Source organism: Chelonia mydas, chromosome 1, assembly GCF_015237465.2.
Source record: "Chelonia mydas isolate rCheMyd1 chromosome 1, rCheMyd1.pri.v2, whole genome shotgun sequence".
NCBI classification, from domain to species: Eukaryota; Metazoa; Chordata; order Testudines; family Cheloniidae; genus Chelonia; species Chelonia mydas.
Genome location: NC_057849.1, coordinates 279,652,021 through 279,675,633, shown reverse-complemented (window position 1 = coordinate 279,675,633; position 23,613 = coordinate 279,652,021). Strand labels below are relative to the sequence as shown.

At 42.0% G+C, this 23,613-nt stretch overlaps 2 protein-coding genes across 3 annotated transcripts in view; one reads left to right on the top strand and one right to left on the bottom strand.

The window, feature by feature from the left end:
- On the bottom strand, nt 1–20,362 carry CCDC107 (coiled-coil domain containing 107). Its single transcript, XM_027832831.3, has 6 exons — nt 20,011–20,362; nt 12,277–12,482; nt 7,557–7,623; nt 3,070–3,160; nt 1,478–1,587; nt 1–603 (listed from the first exon to the last, which is right to left on the bottom strand). The coding sequence occupies exons 1-6, from the start codon at nt 20,171–20,173 to the stop codon at nt 311–313; spliced, it is 930 nt and encodes a 309-aa protein (XP_027688632.2). The 5' UTR covers nt 20,174–20,362; the 3' UTR covers nt 1–310.
- Nucleotides 20,363–21,759: 1,397 nt separating this feature from the next.
- Nucleotides 21,760–23,613, top strand: part of LOC114022105 (glioma pathogenesis-related protein 1) — a 58,627-nt gene continuing 56,773 nt past the window's right edge. The window contains exon 1 of one of the 2 annotated variants that reach the window (XM_027832835.3): nt 21,760–22,059. In XM_027832835.3, coding sequence (XP_027688636.2) covers nt 21,874–22,059 — 186 coding nt within the window. In that variant the 5' untranslated portion in view covers nt 21,760–21,873. The remainder of the gene's footprint in view (nt 22,060–23,613) is intronic. The other variant, XM_043547634.1, reaches the window with a different exon arrangement.

Genomic DNA, 23,613 nt, shown 5'->3' with positions numbered 1-23,613 from the left:
TATCTATTCCTCTTAGTTTTAATTAGGTATGAAAACAAATATTGTATTAAGAAACCTTGATGCTTTAGTGAAGCACCATGTGTAATTTCAGTGTATTATATACAGATAGTACAGAAATATTTTCTATAGGAAAAATAAACAGAAATATATGTGTAAACATTCTGGGTGAAAGCCTGCCACCCACTGAAGTCAACTGCAGAACTCCCATTGACTTCAGTGGGGCAGGATTTCACCTCTAAAGCATATAGCAGTGACAGAATATTTTAAAAGTGCATACGTTATGTGCAACAATTCTTTAATTTTGAACATTTTATATAAGCATATTTAATTCATATCTATTACGCCTCCTTAATTCAGTCTCTTCTGGTTCCAGTATCTCTCTATTTATTATTTCTTGAACTTCTATCACCTTTGGCTCAATCAGCTGACTAAGTGTGAAATCATCATCACACAGTTCATGCTCTTCCTTTCTGTAACAACCATCAGTATCTTCAAGCACATCTTCAATACTATGATCTTCTTTGTCATCTGCTTTTTCCTGAGTGTGTCTGCCAAACGACTGAATGAGATCTTCAAGTTTCTCATTACACGTGTGATTAACATCTTAGTTTACAAAACAAGAAAATGGAGATTTAAGATTAGTGATAGGGTTTTCAGTTTCAGAAGTCATTCTTAGAAGTTTCAGTTTGAATTCCTCCAAAAAGTCTGACTAATGCATTTGAGACCTATTGAGGCTGAGAACTCATGATGCGTTCAGACAATTCCAGTCTCATTAATAAAGCAGCAGAGGACTTCTGGCTCTAAATGCAGCAGTGTATTCTGGTAGGATTGAACTGTGTTCCCACCTCTAAAGATACAACATCTCAATTTGTAACTAGGTACCCGGCAGGTAAGAAGTGAGCTGCTACTTTTATAGACTACAACAAGAGGCAAAAAATAAGATTTTAAAATACTGTCTGATAATATCCACCAGTCTGGAAGTAAGAACCATATTGCATCCAAGATGTATGAACTGAACATTCAATTATTTACAACTTAAGTAAGCTAAACACTGATTTTACTGTAATAAGGATCTACAACAGGGGTCTCAAACACGCAGTCTGCGGAGCTATTTGCTGTGGCCCGCCAAGTTCTCCGTACCCCTCCCAGTTATTTCCTGCGGCTGCCAAGCTCCCCTCCCCGGCCGCCCCTCCAATGCGCCTCGTCCCTGCTCCTCTACTTACCTCCAGGCTCTTCCAGCCGCCAAACAAAGTGCTGTTTGGCAGCACTTAGCGGTTTCCAGGAGGGGCGGCAGGAGCGGGGAGCTGTGTGCTCAGGGGAGGAGGTGGAGAAGAGGCGGGGCAGGGATTTGGGGAAGGGGTAGTGGGCAGTGTCAGTGATGCGGCCCTCAGGCCAATGTATTAGTCTTCATGCGGCCCTCCTGGTAATTTGAGTTTAAGATCCCTGATCTACAACATTGACTGAAAACTAGAAGTACCTTTTATTTTCATTTCTGATTTATCCAATCCACTTTCCTTCATCAGCTGTCTAATGGACTGGAGCTGTGTCATTATTTCATCTTTCTGTTCACAAGCCAAAGCATTAACACTGAAATGAAGAAAGACACAAGAAGCTGAAGGTTCACCTGAACTAAAGCTGGAAATGAATACTTGTCAAAATTGCATTGAAAATATTATTCTGACTCCAGAATAGATCGAACTATTTTTTCCAGGTGAATTACTACTATCATGGTTGGAGTGACTAAACAGTTTGAAAACTTGTTGGCAACCATCATTACATTTCCTCTGAAGACTGAGGGAGAAAAAAGCAAAACTGAAATATAGCTACTGGCTGATTTCATTACTGAATTTTTATGATGGGTGTTCCAGTTTAAGTGCCCACTGAAACATGGAATTAATGATGAAAGCTATTCTAGACAAGTTGTCTAAAGACCTCAGAAGGGGAACATTACAGCTTCGATAAGAGTGTTTTATCAAGATGTTTTGTTTTGAAGAGATTGCCGTTAGAGTATTAGCCAGTTGCAAGTTTGTCATTAAATTTTCTGATTTAATAAGGAGTTTCAACACATGCAGTACCTGTTAAATTTAATAATGTATTGAAAGTTATTAAGTTCAAGAACAGCACTGAGGTAATACATTTGCTTTAATTTAATAATGTAGTTCTCATGAAAGATGTCAAATCAACACCCAGTACTCAGTTCACATGCAGATAGGGACTCCTGATTGCTGATGTACAACACTCCCAATTAGTGTGCCTCAACCCTACTTCAGGGGAGGTACTTTTCTAGAAGTATAGGGAATAACTAACATGAGCTACTTATTTTCTACTGAGACTACCAATGGATCAGAAATTATGATAATTCCCTATGATATATATTTATAGCTACCTAAACCAAATAAGTTAAGTTCATAAAGGCCAAATATGGTCGCTATCAAATGGTAGTTACTTTTGGTCACTACCCATGATCTGGAAGGGGAAGAAACTCCATATTATGTTAAGTCATGAGCCATCCAATCCCCAGCAAAGAATTTCAAATGCTATTTAGGTTTACTTTGTATTTAGAAGAGATTTCACTAAACTATACTTATTTCTCCTTCCTCAGAATCTGTATTAAGTTTCAATTAAGATCAGTTTTTCTATAACTGGGCTTTCCATAATTCTGAAGACAATCTTTATTAAAAAATCATTTGAGAAACCAGGAATTTTACTTAGTACTTAAGATAATATTGTTTCTAAAGAACTGAAGCAAAATTGGTGAACATGTTTGTATGGGTGTTTTGAATGTGGCAAGACATGAAAATACCACTTTGCAGTATTATTATCCCATTACTATGCAGCTTACATCTGTATGTCAACAAGGGAGCTGTCTGTAGGAATGTCTGTTTAAATCTGAAGAGTTGGCTACTGTCTGTACAGCATTATACAAATGCTACATTACAAACAAGGTTTCTCAGTACCTCATAAATAAGATGATCTTGAGATGTTTGTAACTCCCTAAAAAAGTTAGAAGTCAATTAGTATAACTTTATTTAAGGCATAACCTGTATTCCTTATCCTGGAATTACTCACCAGTTTGACAGTGGGTCTAACTGAGTCAATAAAGAATTTAAAATTTTCTCTGTCTGTGCTAGATGCTGCTCCAGTTCCAAAAGCTGATGTTCTAAAAGAAAAGAGTGTATTAGACATGTGTTTGCACTGCAAAATGGCAGCAAAGAAATAAAAGCCAATTATATTTCTGGTTGGGTATACATCAAAGAAATAAAGTAACCCCATCTCTGTAAAACTTTGGAGTGACTGTGTGTAAAAGTTGCTCAGCTCTTGGCACTATCTTACCAAAAAAAGGAGGAACTGAAGTTCAGAAAAAGTAACTCCAGTTATCAGACAAATGCAGGAAAAAATTGACGAATGAAAAAGAAAAACTATACACACAAATATTTTTCTAAGCATGATGGGGAGGACACCCTAATAGGTTACAGGGATTTGAAGGATGTAAACACCAGCAAAGGCACAGGAGTTGGTTAGGGTAGTAAATAAAAAGCAATGTAACTAGGAGCAATAAAGGGGAAATCATGACTACAAAGGCAAAACATCCTGAGAGTAAATATTAAGCTCTATTGCAGGTTCCCCAAAGGACGTAGAAACCACATTACTTGGCATTTAGACTAGGCTCAAAAAGACACTAGAAAGTGAGCTGTGGGGAACAATCCTTTATTAATATGCAGTGGTAATGGATTATTCCATTACTCTTTACTATATCTCTTCTATAAAGCTGTTATGATTTTTAAATACACTGTAAAGTTTGACATGCCCAGTCTGACCTACTCTAAAAAATGACACATTAGTACACATTGATCTTCTGCTCTAGAGTGCAAGACCCAAGAAAACAGACTGTAATCTACTTAAACTGCCAAACTCCCACCCTCAAAATTACTTTATTGGAAAACATTCAACCAACCATAACAGGGGTGGGCAAACTATGGCCTGGGGGCCACATCCAGACCTTCAGATGTTTTAATCTGGCCCTCAAGCTCCAGCCAGGGAGCAGGGTCATGGGCTTGCCCCCCTCCGCATGTGCCATGGCTCTCGAAAGCAGCAGCACGTCCCTCTCCGGCTCCTACGCGACCAATGGGAGCTGCAGGGGTGGTGCCTGCGGACAGGGCAGCGCGCAGAGCCGCCTAGCCACTCCTCAATGTAGGAGACAGAGGGGGGTCCCAGCCCAGAGAACTCTCTTGCACCCCCAACCACTCATCCCCAACCCCATCCCAGAGCCCACATCCCCAGCCAGAGCTCCCTCCCACACCCTGAACTCACCATTTCTGGCCCCACCCCAGAGCCTGCACCCCCAGCCGGAGCCCTCACCCTAACCCCCAATTCCGTGAGCAATCATGACCTGCCATACAATTTCCATACCCAGATGTGGCCCTTGGGCCAAAAAGTTTGCACACCCCTGAACCATAAGAATGGCCATCCTGGATCAGACCAATGGTCCATCTAGACCCGTATCCTGTCTTCCAACAGTGGCCAATGTCAGGTGCTTCAGAGGGAATGAACAAAATGGGGCAATTATCAAGTGATTCATCCCCTGACGTCCACTCCCAGCGTATCATAGTCAGAGGCCAGGGACACCTAGAGCACAGGATTGCATCCCTGACCATCTTGGCTAATACCCACTGATGTACCTATCCTCCACGAACTTTTTGATCTCATTTTTGAACTGAGTTATGCTTTTGGCCTTCACAACATCCCCTGGCAATGAGTTGAAGAAGTACTTCCATTTGTTTGTTTTAAACCTACTGCCTATTAATTTCATTGGGTGACCCCTGGTTCTAGTGTTATGTGAAGGAGTAAATACCACTTATTTACTTTCTCCACACCAGTCACAATCATATTCCCCCTTCATCATCATCTCTTTTCCAAACTGAAAAGTCACAGTCTTATTAAACTCTCCTCATATGGAAGTTGTTCTATACCCCTAATCGTTTTTGTTGCCCTTCTCTGTACTTTTTCCAAGTCTAATAGATCTTTGAGATGGGGTGACCAGAACGAGACATAGTATTCAAGGTATGGGCATACCATGGATTTATATAATGGCATTATGACATTTACTATCTTACCTTCTATCCTTTTCCTAATTATTCCTAACGTTCGGTTTGCTTTTTGGAATGCCACTGTGCATTGAGTGGACGTTTTCACAGAACTATCCACAATGACTCCAAGATCTCTTAAGTGGTAATAGCTAATTTAGATCCCATTGTCTTGTATGTACAATTGGGATTAGGTTTTCCAGTGTGCATTACTTTGCATTTATCAACCAAGAATGTCCTGTTACAGCAAGTTATTCTAAATGTATATTGTGTCCTCATTGCCAAAAAGAACAAGCCAACCAATAAACAACAGTCATGCCCTTAGCATTTTGAAACCAAAGGCTCACAAATAGCTCCTTTACCTGAAAAATGAAAAAAGGAATTTATAAATGTAGAAACAGAGAAATTGCTAAGGACGGACAGACAAGAACAGCACAAGCATGTAGAGACAAAAATCAGAACGCCTAAGACAAAATGTGTTATGTCTAGCAAGAAACAAAAGGCAATATGAAGAGGTTCTAGAAATACATTAGGAGGAAGAGAAAATACTGGATCACAGCTTAGCTGGAGAAGAAAAACTGAGAACACGTGACATCAAGAAGGCTGAGGTGTTTAATGCCTGTTTTGCTTTAGTCTTCCATAAAAAGGTTAACTGTGACCAAATGCTTAACACAATATTAACAATAAGAGGGAAGGAACAAGTTAGAGAATATTTAGATAAATTAGATGCATTCAAGATGGCAGGGCCTGACAAAGTTTACCCTAAGGAACTGAAGGAATTAGACATAGCAATCTCAGAATCATTGGGAATTATCTTCAAAAATTCATGGAGGACGGGTACGGTCCCAGAAGCCTGGAAAACAGCAAACATAGTACATATCTTTAAAAAGGGGAACAAAGGACTCAGCTAATTAGAGACCAGTCAGCCTAACTTTGATACTTGTAAAAATACTGGAACAAGTTATTAAAACAATCAATCAGTTTGTAAGTGCCTACAGGATAATAGGGTTTCATGTAATAGTCCACATGGATTCATCAAAAATAAATCCTGACAGGCCCCTTCTTTGATAGGGTTACTGGCCCATTGGCTGGGGTGGAAGTAGCATGTGTGATAGATCTTGATGTTAGTAAAGCTTTTGACATAGTCCCACATGACAGTCTATTAAGCAAACTAGGTAAATGTAGTCTAGAAGAAGTTACTATAGGGTGGATGCACAGCTGTTTAAAGACCATTCTCAAATAGTAGTTATCAACAGTTCACTGTCAAACTGGAAGGGTGTATCTAATGGGGTCTCTCAGGGGTCAGTCCTGGGTTTATTACTATTCATTATTTCCATTAATGACTTGGAATGAAGTGGAGAATATGCTCGTAAAGTCTGAGGAGGACATCAAGCTGGGAGGGGTTTCAAACACTTTGAAGGACAGGATTAGAATTAAAAACAAAACTGAAGAACTGGTCTGGAATCAACAAGATGAAATTCAATGAAGACAAGAGCAAAGTACTGCACTTTGGAAGGAAAAAAAATCAAATGTGTGAATACAAATTGGGAAATGACTTGCTAGGCAGTAGTATTGCAGAAAAGGATGAGGGTGTTATAGTGGATCACAAATTGAATATGAGCCAACAATGTGAATCAGTTTTAAGAAAGTCAAATGTCATTCTGGGACGTATTAAGAAGGGTTGTATGCAACACAGGAGGTTGTTTTGGAACGCACTCTAGTTAGCAATGGTAGGCCTCAGCTAAAGTTGTGTGTCCAGTTTTGGGCACCACACTTTAAGAAATATGTAGACAAGCTAGAGAGTCCTGGGGAAAGCAACAAAAAGGATAAGAAGTTTAGAAAACCTGAACTATCAGGAAAGGTAAAACAATGGGACATATTTAGTTTTGAGAAAAGAAAGCTGAGGGAGAACTTCAGTCTTCAAATATGTTAAGGGCTGTTACAAAGAAAGAGGACAGTGATGAATTGTTCTCCATGTACACTCAAGGCAGGACAAGAAGTCAATTGTTTAATCTGCAGCAACGGAGATTTAGGTTGGATATTAAGAAAAACACTCACTAAAACAATAGGTAAGCTCTGGACTAGGCTTCCAAAGAAGGTTGTGAAACCCCTACTATTGGAGGCTTTTAGGAACAGGTTGGACAAACACCTGTCAGGTATGATCTAGGTATACTAGGTGCTGCCTCAGCACAGTGGGTGGGCTAGAAAGCTGCTCCGAGTCCCTTCCAGACCCACATTTCTCTGATTGTAAGTATGCCACTACTGAGCACTGCTCTATGCCTATCACATACCCAAGCACCTAATTTTAAATTAACAGTCTTGCTAATGTTCTTCAAAGCATTTTAATAAACTAAGGGATTGGGTTTTGTTCTGCAACATATCAATGAATGCATTTTTTTTATTTTATTGGTTTTATTTTAGAAGGAAAACTATGCATTTTGCAATTATGCAGGTTCTGAACTGATGCCTTGCCTGTTTCTTTTGCCTTATCTTCTGTATTTTTCTGTTTCTTGGAAGAACTTCCTTCTTGAGATTTCATCTAAAAAAAAGTGAAGTTACACTTAAGCCAACATAAAAGCTTAATATATGTTTTAGAAGATAGAAACCTTATTTAAGCATCTAAATCTATTAAAAGTCTCAGCTACTGTTTACTTTGTGATATTTTCATTCACCCTTGATCCCCCCACTCCTCAAATGCAGCAAAGCTCTCACTGAAACTATCCAAAGCTTTTTGCTAAAGGGACATTTTAACATTTGTGAAATAATGTCCATAAAACGTTTGTCCAAATCACTCTAGTTTTGCTAGTGTAGTAGGTGTCCTGTTGCTTTCAGCACATGCATTATATAAAACAAAATAATTTTATTTGTTTCAGATCTCACCAGAAGTACCCACTTCAGAATCAGACAATTTATTTCAGAAGCTGCCAGAAAACAAGCCAAGGATAACAAAGATGCGTGTATAAAACTACGTTCAAGATCTTACATATGTTCATCGACCCAAAATATTTTGACCTCTACCTCAAATATGTCATTGTAAGCACATAGAAAAAAAAAAAAAACACTGATTTACACTGCTACCTTAAACTAGGTGCCACATTTTTGTCAAAACGGTTTACAGAATTTCTCAAGTCACTGTATGAACAATGCATGAAAATTGCTATACGGTTATTCAATTGTGCAAATACACAAATTGGTCTCAAATTTATTAAGGGGAATTTGTTTTAGCAGACACATTAACACCTTCAATTTACATTTAACCACAAAAATCTTCAGAAATTTAACCTCCTAGACCATATAATTATGCAAGACAATTAAGACTCCATTTCTGATCAATGTATACTAACTGCCTCAACTACAGTATGTTAATAAATCTCCAAGTATGTGAAGACTATAAACACCAAGAATGCTGAGGAATGCCAGCATACAGGGTGGTAGGGAGAAATCTCAATGGGAATGATACCTTTATTTAAAAAAAAAAAAAAAAAAAGTTATGCTGAATGTCAGGAAAATTTTCTTGATAAGGCCTTTCGGGCCCTGGAATTCTCCCCCAAGAAAAGTGGTGGAAGCCCTCTCTATATCTATATCTAGGGCTTCCACTATTTTTCTTGGGAAAAATTCCAGGGCCTAAAAGGTCTTATCAAGGAAAACAAATATATATATATTATATAATATAATATCTGGGGCATTTAAAAGGCAAAGGGGGGAGGTTTTCCTTTGTATACTGGATAAGCAACCTCTAGCAATGACCTTTTCTCTCCAACCATACCGTTAAGCCTCTTGTAGCACAGGCCCTCATCCTGAATCTCAATTACCACTACCTTTTCTTCTCCAGCTTTGAGAAATGCAGTCTGCCCTGCTTATATTGCTGCAAAAATAGTTTTCATGGCTCACCACTTTGACTAGGCCAGCCCCCTTTGCATTTCTCCCTCTCCTCACAGCAAACACGCTACTCATCTTTTCTGTTAAGGCCCTCCATGATACTTCTGCAGGAATTCTGTGCCAAAAAATTCTGCATATTTTGTCAAAATAACACAACATAATCACACTTATGTCAATTATTTTGGTAATACAGCAAGTATGTCTGTAATAATTGCTGGAAAGGAGCCTGGGAGTGAACCTGGAGGGTTGTTGGGTGTGGGTGGGAGAGTATGGAACAAGGTTTGTTTGTTTGTTTGGAGGGGGGTGGATTGTTAGGCTGTTTGGAAGCATCCGCCACACTGACCCTAGCTGACCCCTAGCCTCTCCCCCCCCCCTCAGCCACCCTCCCATGCCCCCTGGGGTCCTACAACACCCCCCTCACTCAGCCACCCCCCCATACGCCCTGCCTCCCCCATCACCCCTGGGGTTCCCCTCATCACCCTGCACCTCCAGTCCTAGTCAGCCCCTAGCTCAATGCTAGCACACCCTTCTGAACCCCAGTCTATGTGACCCCCAGCAGCCCTGTGTGCCCTGCTCTGTCCATCCCTCCATATCCTGAGTCTCCTCACCTGGCCCTGTTGGCAGGGCACTGTGAGGAATGCAGTCTCTCCCCTCCTCCCTATCTGCAGCTGGCTGCTCCAGCCTGAGCCAGCTGCCCTCTGTTCTGGCATCACAGCAGCCCCTGGTGGGTAAAAGGTGTAACCACAGCACCTCTCCAGCAAAATTCTATTTTCTGCAGAGAAAAAAAAAAAAAAAAAAAAATCTGTGGGGGACATGAATTCTCCACATGTGCAGTGGCGCAGAATTCCCCAGAAGTACCTTCGAGGCCTGTCCTCCATTATCTCCTATACACATGAAGATGTCAACTTCAGCAGCATCCGCTTTGATAACGACACCAGCCTTTGTAAATTTAACAAATGTGTTACAAACAAGCACCTTCACGTTCTCTCCCATATTGCTTCTCATGCATGGGAGGAGGTTCCCCATAAACACCCACAAGGCCAACTGATCAGCCTCCTTAAAACTCTCTTCTCTCACAATGTCCACAAAAGAAACTTACACCAGCTGCTGACTGCCGTTAAACGTGACAACTACTTTTCATGCTGACCAGTTTTGACTTATTACCTTATGCTCCTTGTTTGTTGTACCCACCTGTAGTCTCTGGTCTCATTTAGACTGTAATCACTTCAGAAAAGCGACTGTCATTTTATTATGTGTTTGTATAGTGCCCAGAATGGTTTTTTCCAGTTCTAGGAGTGGAGATCTTAGTAGCTACCACAATGCAAATAAATATCAGGTCCTCACTTCACTAGAAAACTGGACTACCACCTCTCTTTTGGTGGCAAAGGGGGGAGGTTTAAATACATATGGTGTTCTGTTTTTTAAACAAAATTCCCCATTGTTGCTGCATAACTGATGGGAGGAAAAAAAGTCTAGACTTTTCTTACCGCTAAAGATTTCAGGGCGTGTCTATACAGTGCTCCTAGCATGCTCTAGAAGGTACCTAGTTACATGAATTAGGTACCTTTAGACCCTGCTGGCATGTTCTATGACAGGGCAGGTAGATTTACTCCTGAGAGAATTTTACAGAAAAAAAAAAAAAAAAAAAATTCTACCTATTTTATTTGTCAAACCACCACACCACCACCACCACCCCATTTTCAATTATTTGCTGAAAAGTGTTTTGAAATAAATTACCAAAATAACTGAAAATGGTGTGGTTCATAGAATATCAGGGTTGGAAGGGAGCTCAGGAGATCATCTAGTCCAACCCCCTGCTGAAAGCAGGACCAATCCCCAATTTTTGCTCCAGATCCCTAAATGGCCCCCTCAAGGATTGAACTCACAACCCTGGGTTTAGCAGGCCAATGCTCAAACCACTGAGCTATCCTCCATTGTGTTACTGTGTTATTTTGACAAATAAAATAGGCAGCATTTTGCAGAAATTAAAGTTTTTAGGCGCAGGATTTTTAATTTTAGGTTCAGAATTCCCTCAAGAGTACCAGGGTTCTGTGTGGTACAATTTAGATGCAGGCAGCTCTGCGGGAAATCCAGGTGTAAGGGGGATCTGTATGCACAGGGACTCGTTGTGGGGTTCTGGGTGCAGGGGAGTCCAGGTGAAGATGGTTAGGGCTCAGTGCTGGGGGGTCCGGATGCTGGGGCAGTGGGTGAGGTTTGAGGGGGTGGAGGGCTCTGGATGCAGGGAAGTCTGAGGGTGGGGGGCTCCTGATGCAAGGGGTGAGGCTTGGCAGGGTGGGAATTCCGGGGGGGGGGGGGGAAGAGGGGGGGGCGTGGGTGCTGGGTGCAGGGACTGGTCCAGATGCACAAAGGTTGGGTAGACAGGTGGAACAGCTCCCCATACAGTGACCCCTTCCCTCGTGGAGGAGGAACAGTGGGGCTAAGAAGTGGGGGGATGGGTCACTGTACGGGGAGCTGCTCCCCGTCTGACCAACCCCCATGCATCTGGACTCAACCCACATACCCAAACCCCTCACCGAGCCTCACTCTCCCACATGCAGAACTCCCAACCCACTGAGCCGCACCCTCTGCACCCAGACCCCTCCGCCATTCAGAGCTTCCTGCAGCTGGGGGGAGGTTTCTGGGGGGTTGATCTGACCCAACCCTAGTTGCTCCGTGTGGGGAAGGGGGAACTCCATCTCCATGTCATCCTCCTCCCCCATCCCCTGCCCAGCTGGGACTAATGTCCCTGTGCAGCCAGGGCATCCACAGACACTTCCAGCCCCTTTCCCTCCAGCAGTGAGACTTACCTATCCCCCAGCTGCTCCAGGTGCCTGGACAGATGCATCTGCACTGCCAGGGAGTGAGCACTGGTACAGCTTCTCTTTGCTTCACCACAGAAACCATTTTTCTGCAGGGAAACAAAGAGAATCTGCAGGGGGACACGTTTCTACATGGGAAGAGAGAGAGAGAGAGAGTTTGAGCTGCTGCTTAGATTATGAATAGTACTATCGTGTGAGGCTGTATCTCCAAAGTCTTGCCCAAGACCCAGAGAGGGAAGTTAGGATCTTAGATTTTAAATGTAAAAGACAAGAGGAAAAATGAAGAGTTAGAAAGTCTCCATACACACACACAAAAAAGCAGTAAACAGCACAGTTTTTACTTTGCAGCTCACCTTTGAAACCACACTGGGCAAAAACCAAAATAGGAGTATTTTAAAAAACAATCTGCATGGACACAGGGGAGGAACAAATGACCTGTTAGATCTTTACAATCTCTCACTTCTATGGTTAAGATATTTATATTTAATATTTACCTTTAGGAATTTGTATGCTGCAAACACCCCCACACCAATAGCATACAAGGGCATGAGGGTAAAAGCTAAGTCTTTGCCACTTCCTCTAGTTCTCTCACTCTTCCTGTCCTTTTCCCTTACATGCCTCATCTGCTGAAAGCTTTGGTATGTTTTACTTTCAGAACTTCCTGAATTCAGATGAGACTGATGAACTCTCTCAGAGGCACCTGCAAAATGAAATATTTTAAAAGAAAAAGTTTAGCCTTGTAGTTAATTTCAAAATGAGACTGTTCTCAGATTTTCCTCCTTGTAGATTCACCATTTCTTTAATATTGTGTCAACTGAAAGCTATTATAGAACAACCACATACAAGACTACACTAGACCACCCTTTCACATATGCACAGTAAAGGGTATCTTTAAAAAATTCTCAAAGTAAAACACTCTTTCTTCAAAACTACTAAATAAAACACAAAAAGAAAAGGAGTACTTGTGGCACCTTAGAGACTAACCAATTTATTTGAGCATAAGCTTTCGTGAGCTACAGCTCACTTCATCGGATGCATACTGTGGAAAGTTTAGAAGATCTTATTATATACACACAAAGCATGAAAAAATACCTCCTCCCACCCCACTCTCCTGCTGGTAATAGCTTATCTAAAGTGATCACTCTCCTTACAATGTGTATGATAATCAAGTTGGGCCATTACCAGCAGGAGAGTGGGGTGGGAGGAGGTATTTTTTCATGCTTTGTGTGTATATAATAAGATCTTCTAAACTTTCCACAGTATGCATCCGATGAAGTGAGCTGTAGCTCACGAAAGCTTATGCTCAAATAAATTGGTTAGTCTCTAAGGTGCCACAAGTACTCCTTTTCTTTCTGCGAATACAGACTAACACGGCTGTTACTCTGAAACCTGTCATTAAATAAAACACAGTACAAGTTACTAGGCGATTTCTTTCTTACCAATGGAAATAATTTGGCAAAGTAATTGCAAACTGCAGTTAAGAAGGATATAACCAGTAATACACTGACATTAAAATGAAAATGCAAATAGCAATCTGGCATTGAACTTAAACCTACTGGAACTGATTTTTATTATTAGCATCAAACTTTCACTAATTTTTCCATAAAAAGAGCTGTGATTTCAATATTATCTATCTTTAGAAACAGAAATTTAATGTTTCCCTGTCTAAGCAAGAGACATTCACTGAAATAACCAGATTAGCATATGTAAAATACAGGTTTTAGCTCTAGGTTCGGTGTTATTGTGAATGCTCTTACGCACGTGTAGGAGCATCATATCTCAGTAGAGTTAAATATATAGTATTACACATATGCAGTACACGTTTTCCAAACACTTAACTCTATTTCTAAAAAGGCTTTCCATGTGTCTTATTAAGATGTCCTATTGACAACTGAATCAACAAGGAGTCTGAAGTTTCCAAATCAGTATCTTTGAAATGTGAATTGAGGAGAGCAAGAATTGTATTGAAGCATGAAAAGTCTGCCTCCCACATACCAATATGATCTAGAAAATGGAAAATGAAATTTTAGCAACCTTTACATGGCTAACAAATATATACCCTTAAGATGAAAAGAAGCATGAAGTTTCAGACTACAGTGTAATTCTCCCCCCAGAAATAAGTAACAAATGCATTCTTAGCTCAAGTGCCACCTCCCAGTCACAACTTCTAATATCCTTCAGAACACCAACACAGCTGAGGATTTCTAGTGAGAGTAACGAAGAACATAATTACAGACAGTTCTCATGTGAATCTAAGTAAGCTTACTACTTCTGCCAATAGTTGATAGCCTATGGTCATATTTTGCTGCCTATTGAACAATGTGCCTTAAAGTTTCCAGAGATGTGAGCCTTGTTTCCTTCAACACCACTTCACGAGAAGGTGATACTGTACTTGAAAACACACACTCCCTGGTATTATCTTACATCAAGATAGCAGTGTCCAGTGAATGTACAACAAGTGGGATTCAAGCCTTAAACAAAAATAGACATTGCAATTTTGTCACAGTCAAAGGAGAAAGATTACTAAAATAGATTCCTCTAGGTGGAGGAGTGGTTTTGATACAGATTTTTTTTTTTTTTTTTTAGTCAAGAAGTGAAAACATGAACTTAGATGCAGGGAGACGACCCCAAATCATGATATTTTGTAAATCTAGAATACATTATCTAATATGAGAGGTTTCAGAATTATCTTAAAATGCCAAAGCCCTCACCAAAAAACATTCAGACCTCTAATGATGAATTGGCAGTATAGTTGAGATTAATATCAGCTCTTCAGTGGAGCAGTTCTCAACAACCCTTCAAGTTCTGTCATATTTAATCAGTTTTTTTTTAGTCAAGAAGTGAAAACATGAACTTAGATGCAGGGAGACGACCCCAAATCATGATATTTTGTAAATCTAGAATACATTATCTAATATGAGAGGTTTCAGAATTATCTTAAAATGCCAAAGCCCTCACCAAAAAACATTCAGACCTCTAATGATGAATTGGCAGTATAGTTGAGATTAATATCAGCTCTTCAGTGGAGCAGTTCTCAACAACCCTTCAAGTTCTGTCATATTTAATCAGTTTGCAGCATCTGATATTTGAGCAAGTTTTACATATCCAATTGTTGTTCCTTGGATCATGAAGTAGAGCCGGGTAGCCATATTAAGATATCACATGAGCTACTCCAACTAATGCAGACAGAACTCAAGACAGCACAAACAGCTACCTCAATCAAGTTCATGGATATCCTGACAGAGCTTATGAGTTTAAAATGAGTTTAAACTAAAGAGTTTAAAATGACATTGGCAGGTAGCAAACAACGTTTGAATAAAACAGTTAAGTCATTAGGCCATTGTGTATTAACTCAAACCCAGGTAGATTTTGGGTTTAAGGTATCAAATCATATCAAACTTTTGGCATAGCTCTGATTAAGGGATTGGTACTCAAAATTAGAAAGCCTGCTTTTTATAGAGCCGCAGTATTTTTAATATAGTGTCCAAAAGTCACTAGATTCTTTCCTAACATATGGATGACAAAAATTTACAGTCTTAACAAACCAAAAAGGGTAACGTGACATGGAAGAAATAGCATGCAATAATTATTTTTAAGATATATATTTTCCTTCACCTAGTTATTTTGCCCATTAATAGTTAGTCTTTACTTTCTGTTGTTTTAACTTGTGCTCAGTCATAGCCGTTTGTACCTACTTCCAGTTTTGTTTGTTTTCAAAACATTTAAGTTACTTTAATCTCTTATTTCCTTTTTTTTTTAAAAGCCATTTATGTAAACATTTCTACATGCTTAAACTTTGTTTAGATCAATCATCTTGTGTAGTCCTCATGACTAAGGCTACGATTTAGTCATGGGTATTTTTAGTAAAAGTCATGAACAGGTCATAGGCAATAAACAAAAATTCATGGCCAGTGACCTGTCTAAGGCTTTTACTAAAAATATCCATGACTAAATGGGGGGGTGGGGTGGAAGGAGAGACGCTGATGCGGGGGGCGGGCTGCTGCTGCTCAGGGGGAACACCACTCCAGCAGCGGCCAGTGCACCGAGCTGCGGGGCTGCCCGAGCAGCTGGGTGCAGAGCTGGTCCAGCAACTGCTGGTGTGGCTGTCCCCAGAGCCATCTGAGCAGCTGGTCCCGGAGCTAGCTGCCTGAGCCGCCCTGGGGTCAGCCACACTGGCCGCTGCAGAAGTTACAGAACCTGTGACTTCTGCGACCTTTGAGAAAACACATGGACAAGTTAAAGCACTTTCTTCGGTCTTCTTTCTTTTGCATAAATAACCAACGGGAAAATAGTCAGCATGATTTACTGACCAAACATCCAAGACGTGCAAGGGTCTTACCTAATGTATGGGTCAGAGTCTGGATATCTTCTGAATTGGCACAGGGAACTGAATATGTGGGAACTGCACAGCCAGCTAAAGAGTTTATTTTACTTTGTTACCATACCAAAACACTGGCTCCAGTAGGTAATGCACAGGAATGTGGGCCAAATGCTGGCCTCCAGTCAAACAGGATGAATTGATTTAACTCATTGATTTTGATCATGATTTAAATCAGCAAGCAGGAAATTTTTATTTAAATAAAGAATTTTAATCTCATTTTGCATTTGCACTTTTTAGTCCTTCTAATGAAAAGCTGAATCTCATTGGTTGGTAAATATATTGATTTTTAATTAAATATAGTCTTTACTCTAAGTTTGGTGGTACTTTTTGCTAATAAGGAGGAAATGCTATATCTATTTAATTATATAGCTTAAGACATTTATTCAGATTCTTATTTTTATTATGTTAAAAATGGCCTCTGGCATCTTATTTACTAAATGATTCATATGTTGTGTGTGATGTTTTTCCAGCTGCATGTAGATGGAAAATTAGAATTAAAGATAACTTTAAAATGGCGGAGTTTTGTGTTTTTCGTTAAATAAAACCCATCTTAAATTCACTGGATAGGCAAGAAAAAAAGTTTATCAAGATATATTTTATATTTAAAACTAACTTATTTATTAAATAAAAGGAAGTATTACCTATAGTTCCAATTGTTTCTGGTCTTCATGTACTTCAAGATTTTAAAACTAGTACATCGCATCCCAATTTTATTCATAGATTGGAAGAGAAAAACTGCTTTTTCAGCTGCCAATCAGCATCTCAGTTTTAAATGGATTAGTCAGTGAAATGAAATATATGAATAAACTGAAATGGAGTGTGTTCTCTACACCTGAAGAGACTACTGCTATCAAAAGGTAGTTTAGCGCTTCAGCAAACTCTGATTCCAGGTGCTTAGCCAGTGACTTTCAACATTTCAGCGACATGACTCTTTAAATTTTACCAGCAAATATGTGCTGCTTGAATATTTAATTTAATTTAAATGGTTTTAAATAGATTATAATAAATTCAGGTCTTAACATAGGTTGTCAATCTCAAATTAATTTTGAATAGTTTTTTTTTTTAAATGTAATTTAAATTTTAAAAATCCATTTTTTAAAGTATTGATTTTTATCCACCCTGCAGCCAACTCATCTTCAGTAATGGGCATGGAACATACTCAGATGCAGAAGGGATCTTTTGTAGTTCAGTGGAAACCCCTGTGACAGTGCCCCCCATAAGGCTTTATGGAAATACGCTTATGCATATATATGACATAATTGGAATATGTTCTATGCTACATATGCCATGTAACATATCTATATAAAGGTTATGATCTACTGCATCTATTAATCCTATTTGTATGCATGTATCATTTTTGTGTTGGAAGTTATGAATATTGGCCGTGTACTGGCTTGATTTCTAAATAACCTTAGTAGAGCATTTGGTCAGTTCCTGGAGAAAGGAACTTGTAAAGTTAAGTGCCCAATCAAGAAGCACTTAAGGAACAATGCATCTTGGAATGCTCCAATCCACATAAGAAGTCTTACTGGAGACATTCAAGATACCATGTGGGCAATGGCTTCTGCCTGTAAAAACTGTGAGTCATGCACGGACATATGACTTGCCCAGGTGACTCCAGAACTCCATCTTGGAGCTGGACTTTGCATAGGAGAGAGGAGGGGGTTTCCACCCACAAGAGAAAGTCTATTTAAGTCCATGGGAGACCCTTCCATTTTGTCTTCAGCTGGCTAAAGAGATAGCCTCTTCACCCCCAAGGAAGAAACTGGAACAAAGGGCAATAACTACAGGGGGTGTGAGTGATTACTGGACTCGGACTAGAAGGAGATCAGTCTGTAAAAGGAAGCTTACTGGAACTGGTGAGGTTTGGTCTGTATTCAGTTTTATTAGACATAGACTTGCGGGTTTTATTTCATTTTGCTTGGTAATTCACTTTGTTCTGTCTGTTACTACTTGGAAACACTTAAATCCTACTTTCTGTATTTAATAAAATCACTTTTTACTTATTAATTAACCCAGAGTATGTATTAATTCTTGGGGGGCAAACAGCTGTGCATCTCTCTCTATCAGTGTTCTAGAGGGCGAACAATTTATGAGTTTACCCTGTATAAGATTTATTCAGGGTTTGGGCCCCACTGGGAGTTGGGCATCTGAATGTCAAGGACAGGAACACTTACGTAAACTGCTTTCAGTTAAGCCTACAGCTGTTAGGGGACATGGTTCAGACCTGGGTCTGGGTTTGCAGCAGGCTAGCGGGTCTGGCTCAAACCAGGCAGGGCACTGAAGTCCTAAGCTGACAGCGCAGGAAAGCAGGAGCAGAAGTAGTCTTGTTATTTCTCCTGGTTTACAACTGCCTTCAATTTATCAAATCCTAAGGCTGTCTCAAGAAGTTAAATTGATCTAATTAATTGCAAATATTAAAATGGAGCACTTGCCTTTAGATTTATAGGGCCAAATCCTTGGCTGGCATAAATTAGCACAGTTCCATACCAATTTAGACCAGACAAGGATTTGGATTTAGTGAACAGCTCCAATCTCAGCACAGATGAAGATTATTAGTTTTAAACAAACTCACCCCCAATGCCTGTTTGCAGAAGTAAATACTAGCACATTACCCACCAATCAACATTATTTGATTTCCTTATTGAGATTGTAACACTCAGCTTTTTCACACTTCCCTGCATCCTGTTTTTACCATTTATTTGGAATAAAAAAAGACTAAGACCACCAGTTGGTTACAAGCAATACCTCGTTAGCCTAATAAAATGTGTGCTTTTGAGAACAGAGTATCATCTACAATTTTAGGAGAGGGGGAAATGCTCCCAGTTACCTCCTCTCTATTAAATGAAACAAAGTGTGTCTTAGCAATGTCTCTATCTTGTGATTCCTTTATAATGACTTCATTCTGTTGACTGCAAATAGTTATGTTTATTTTATGCACCAGAACACTGGGTGAGTGTAGGAAGTTAGATAGTTTGACTTATCCAGAGTTGATTGTCACAAAACTCTTCAAGCTAGCCTCCGATGTGTAGCTCTAAACAAGAAAACACAAAGCAATTCCAACTATTGGCCACATCTAAGTGTTTACAGAGAGGGAGGCAAAGGCCAAAGCCTGGTCTACACTATAGGGTTGCCTTGACACAAGCGGTCTTACATCACCCAGCTGTGGAAGTCTTCACTTACATTTGACTCCAGCTGACATAAGTGCCTCACTACACCAATTTAGTAACATCACCTCCCCAAGCAGCCTAGAATCAGGGTCAATGTAATTAGGTCAGCATCCATGTAAACACCGAGTTGCTTACATCAACTACTAGATGCTTTCAGGAGCCACCCCACAATGCCCCACACTGGCGATAAAATTGGTAGAAGGGCTCCTGGTGGTGTCCAGGACCCACACCACCAACACAAGGAGCCAAGCCTGCACAAGAACACAGGAGCGCTCTGTGGCTGTATGCCAACATAAGATAGGTCGACATAATTTTGTTGGGTAGACATGGCCTAAAAAGGCTGTGGCTTCACCCCATTCCACAAACCCTCCTGACTGAAGACCAGGGTCACAGATTGCGCCATCTCTCACACCCCCAAGCTAACCCCCCACGGGGAGGAAGGGAACAGCATAAGAGAAATCGCAGCCTGTTACCCTTTCTTCTACCACCACCTCTCCTCCAGCTAGGGGGACAAGGGGGTTCAGCCTGTTACCCAAAGCCGGCCCACCGGCCTAAGGAGGACGCTTAACAACAAGTGGCGCCGCCAATCTCCGCTGCTGCCGGGACAGAAGGGAGGCTCGGGCGGCGGCTCCTCCGGAGACAAGTCGCAGCGCCCGGCGGGAGGGGGCGGTCTGTACCTGTGGGGGGCGGATAGGGACCGTAGCGACCGGGGCCAGCCTTGCCCCCCCGCAAGGCTCTGCCTGCTCCTCCTCCGCCCCCGAACAGCCTGGGCACCGCCACGAAGAGACAGAGCAGCAGCACGACAGAGACCATGCCCTGCTGCAGCGCAGAGACCGCCATGGCTCAGCCGCGCGCGCGCCCAGACGCCCGCTGCGAAGCCCTAGCCCGCTGTCCCTTCAGGAGGAAGAAGGAGTCGGACCTGCCGAGGAGCTGCCAGGGAGCCCGGAATGAGAGGCGGCCCCAGCCCTGCTGCGGCTCCTCCTCCCCTGTCGGTATCGCCCCCCTGCGGGCTCCAGCCTCTCCTTGGCTAGCAGCAGGATCTGGTTCAGACAGCGCTGCAGTCATAGACTGTCCCCAAGCCCTGTCATGGGTCCCGCTCCCTCACTGCAAAACAGCCCCCAAACACCCCTGCACAGAGCCAGTTAGCGCCTTACAGTCCTCCTAATACACCCACCACAGGAACACCACGTGGTGCAGTACAGTCCTGTTACACCCACCCACTGAAACACCACGATAGGAGCTGCTTAATGCTCCAGTCAGGTCACACAGAAACCCCACAATACTGAGCCTTTCAGTGCAGTACAATTATAATAAACACACATTCTTTAATGAAAAATAAAAATTAAGACATTATAAATACGCCTCATCCACAAAAACCAAGATTTAGTAATGCCAAATGCCTTTCCCCATGAGTGTTTTAGACTGAGATAGATGAAGTCTTTAATAAATAAAATAAAATACGAATAATTAATTATTATTATTTATTGGACTATTGTAGCTGAATAGACGAGAAATTTCATTACGTAATGGGAAATATTTACAATTTCAAAATATTTTCTCTCTCTCTTCACCCCCCCTACATACGCACACACACACACTTACTTTTAATTCAGCATATATCCTTCTTATTACTCAACAGTGGAAAATGTAATTAGACAAGAACTCGAACAGTTCAGGTAGTTGGAAAGAATGCGGATGGAAAACCTCTGCGCTATAAGAAGTATATTGGGAATGCTGGAGTGGACTTGACACATTTTTGGAGGCTATGCAATGTTTCCAGATTGGACCTGTTTCAAACATTTTCCAGGAAAGATCTCCAGAGTCTAAGCCCTCTCTGATTTTAAAGCCACCAGCAAATTTAACTCCTCATCCTGACATCTGTTTGTCAGGAGCTATATGTTTTTACCAAGATGCAGGAAGTACCTATGCATTCCAGGGAGGCAAAGTATATTCTCATTCATACGTCTACAGACTTGGTGGCAACCAGGGGGTGACAAATGCACAGGGAACGGGGCTCTTTGCTGCTGCAGAGCCTTGCAATTAATATCAGGTTGGAGGAAGGGATGGTTTTCACGGAGAGAAGTAGAGTTAGTGATGCTATTATGTGTGAGTTCCAGGAAATTTGCAGGTGTCAGAGTGCTGTAGCTCGATGTCAACGGGAGTTTAAAGGGGACTATGTGAGTGCTTCCAGATTACTCTTTCGGAGGGGGATACAGAAAATGCTGCTGGGGAGGAATCCTGATGCGGAGTAGAATCTATACTGGGGACGAGTGGCGGGGACGACTTAGTGGGAGACTGTCAATGCATGCACGTTGTGAGGGGGCCCAGTCAGTGCTGTGTGTGTGGACGGGTCCCCGGAGGCGGAGGGGCTCAGGCAGAGCGGGGGGTCGGGCTCGCCTGGGGGCGGGAGATTCTCTCTGGGACCGTTGGAGTCACAGCGCGAGCGCGCCCGGGGAGCCGTTTGAGAACTTGACTGGTGCCGCTCCCGGCGCCGGGTAGAGGCCGCCTGCGACCGCAGCCTCGCTCGGACCGGCGGCGCCATGCGGCTCTGGCTGCTGGCCGTGCTGGGGCTGGGAGTGCTGGCGGAGGTCTGCCGCGTACAGGGCAGGAGGGCCAGGCCGGTCCTGCCGACCATCACCAACCAAACGTTCATCAACGCGTGCGTGCGGGAGCACAACAAGCACCGCACCGCCGTCCGGCCCGCGGCCGCCAAAATGCTATACATGGTAGGGAGGGGCCGCTGGGCCGGGGCGATAAAGGGAGGGCGCAGCTGGGCGGGCTGCAGTCCCTGGGAGACAAGAGGAGGACGGTTGGAGGGGGCGCTGTCTCACGGGGGACGTTGGAGGAGGGGGTTGATTGGAGGGGGCGCTGCCCTCTGGGGACATTAGGAGGGGCGCTGCCCCACAGGGGACGTTGGAGGAGGGGCTGATTGGAGGGGGCGCTGTCCCATAGCGCCTATGAAAGATCAAGGCTGGAACCAACCTAAGAGTCAGAAATGAAAAAAAAAATATTAATGAATAATTGACACTTAAATGGCTGGTGCTGCGAAAGCATTTTATAAAGGGAATGGTGAAGAATAATTGTTCCTATTTTAGAGATTAGACAAAAAGGCCTCATCTACAATGTAGATCCAACAAGGTGGGGAGCCATTTACACTACCATTCAATACAGATCAGCTGCGTGCTGTGGGCAGGACCAAAACATATTTTAACCTTTCCACCGCATAAAACTTCAGCCTTGAGCTTTGCAGAGTTGCTGCCCATTTCAGGAACACCATTCAACCCTCTCAGTGCAAAAGTAAACCATGCCGTACCAGGGGCTACCCGGTTCTAACTGGGTCCCCCCCGGCCCTGTCGGATTCGCAGTGTACAGAGGACCTTTCTTGTTTAGACCCAGGTATTGGAAGGGGGCCAGGCAATTCTCCTTTACTGCAGTGGAAGCTGCAGCCTCACCTCAGGATCAGTCCCACACATTACATTCATCAGGGTTGAGTGTGAGGGAGTGATTAATTTATAATTATATTTAATTATTTAAATATCTTATTTAATGGCAGCTAAGGAAACTTGATAAGAGAGATCTTAAGAGAGGGAAATTCAAGCTACCTCTAGGATTGGGGGGTGCCACAGGGCATCATGGGGATTGTAGTCTTTGATGGTCCCTGGGTCGGTCTTTCTCTCTGTCTCACACACACACACACACACACTCTCACTCACACTCTCTCTATCTCTCCCCCCTCCCCCTAGGTGATCAGTTCCTTGCCCTCCTCACAGCACAGGCGGGCCTGGGAACATCTGTGGCCAGCAAGATAGAAACTAGATAAATCCAACATGAGGGCAGGATCCTATCATGGCGAACAATGGATGTGAAAATAAAAAGTCAAGCAGCTTAACTGGGGAGAAATGTTTAGGTGTCAAACTATGCATTGTTACTATAGCCATGTTGGTCCCAGCATATTAGAGAGACAAGGTGGGTGAGATAATATCTTTTATTGGACCAACTTCTGTTGGTGAGAGAGACAAGCTTTCAGTGCAAGCTAACACAGAGCTCTTAAGACTTCAGGTCTGGGAAAGGTACTCCCAGCATCACAGCTAAGTACAAGGTGGAACAGATTGTTTAGTATAAGTAGTTAACACAAATTTCAAGGGACTATTCAAAGTGAAGTGGCCAGTTAACACTAGGTCAAATTACAAAGGATGAATATAAACAAACAACAAGCATATAAAGGGACAGAATTAGAAAGGCCAAAGCACAAAACAAGATTAAACTAGCTAGAGACATAA

Bases quoted from the DNA above. Each gene is read 5' to 3' on its own strand.
- CCDC107 (XM_027832831.3), bottom strand. From the start codon at position 20,173: ATGGCGGTCTCTGCGCTGCAGCAGGGCATGGTCTCTGTCGTGCTGCTG. The intron at 7,624-12,276 runs GTAAATATTAAA...ACTTTTTTTTAG, and splicing joins CAGCATACAAATTCCTAAAG to ATGAAATCTCAAGAAGGAAG. The intron at 1,588-3,069 runs GTGAGTAATTCC...TCTTCATTTCAG, and splicing joins TTAGACCCACTGTCAAACTG to TGTTAATGCTTTGGCTTGTG.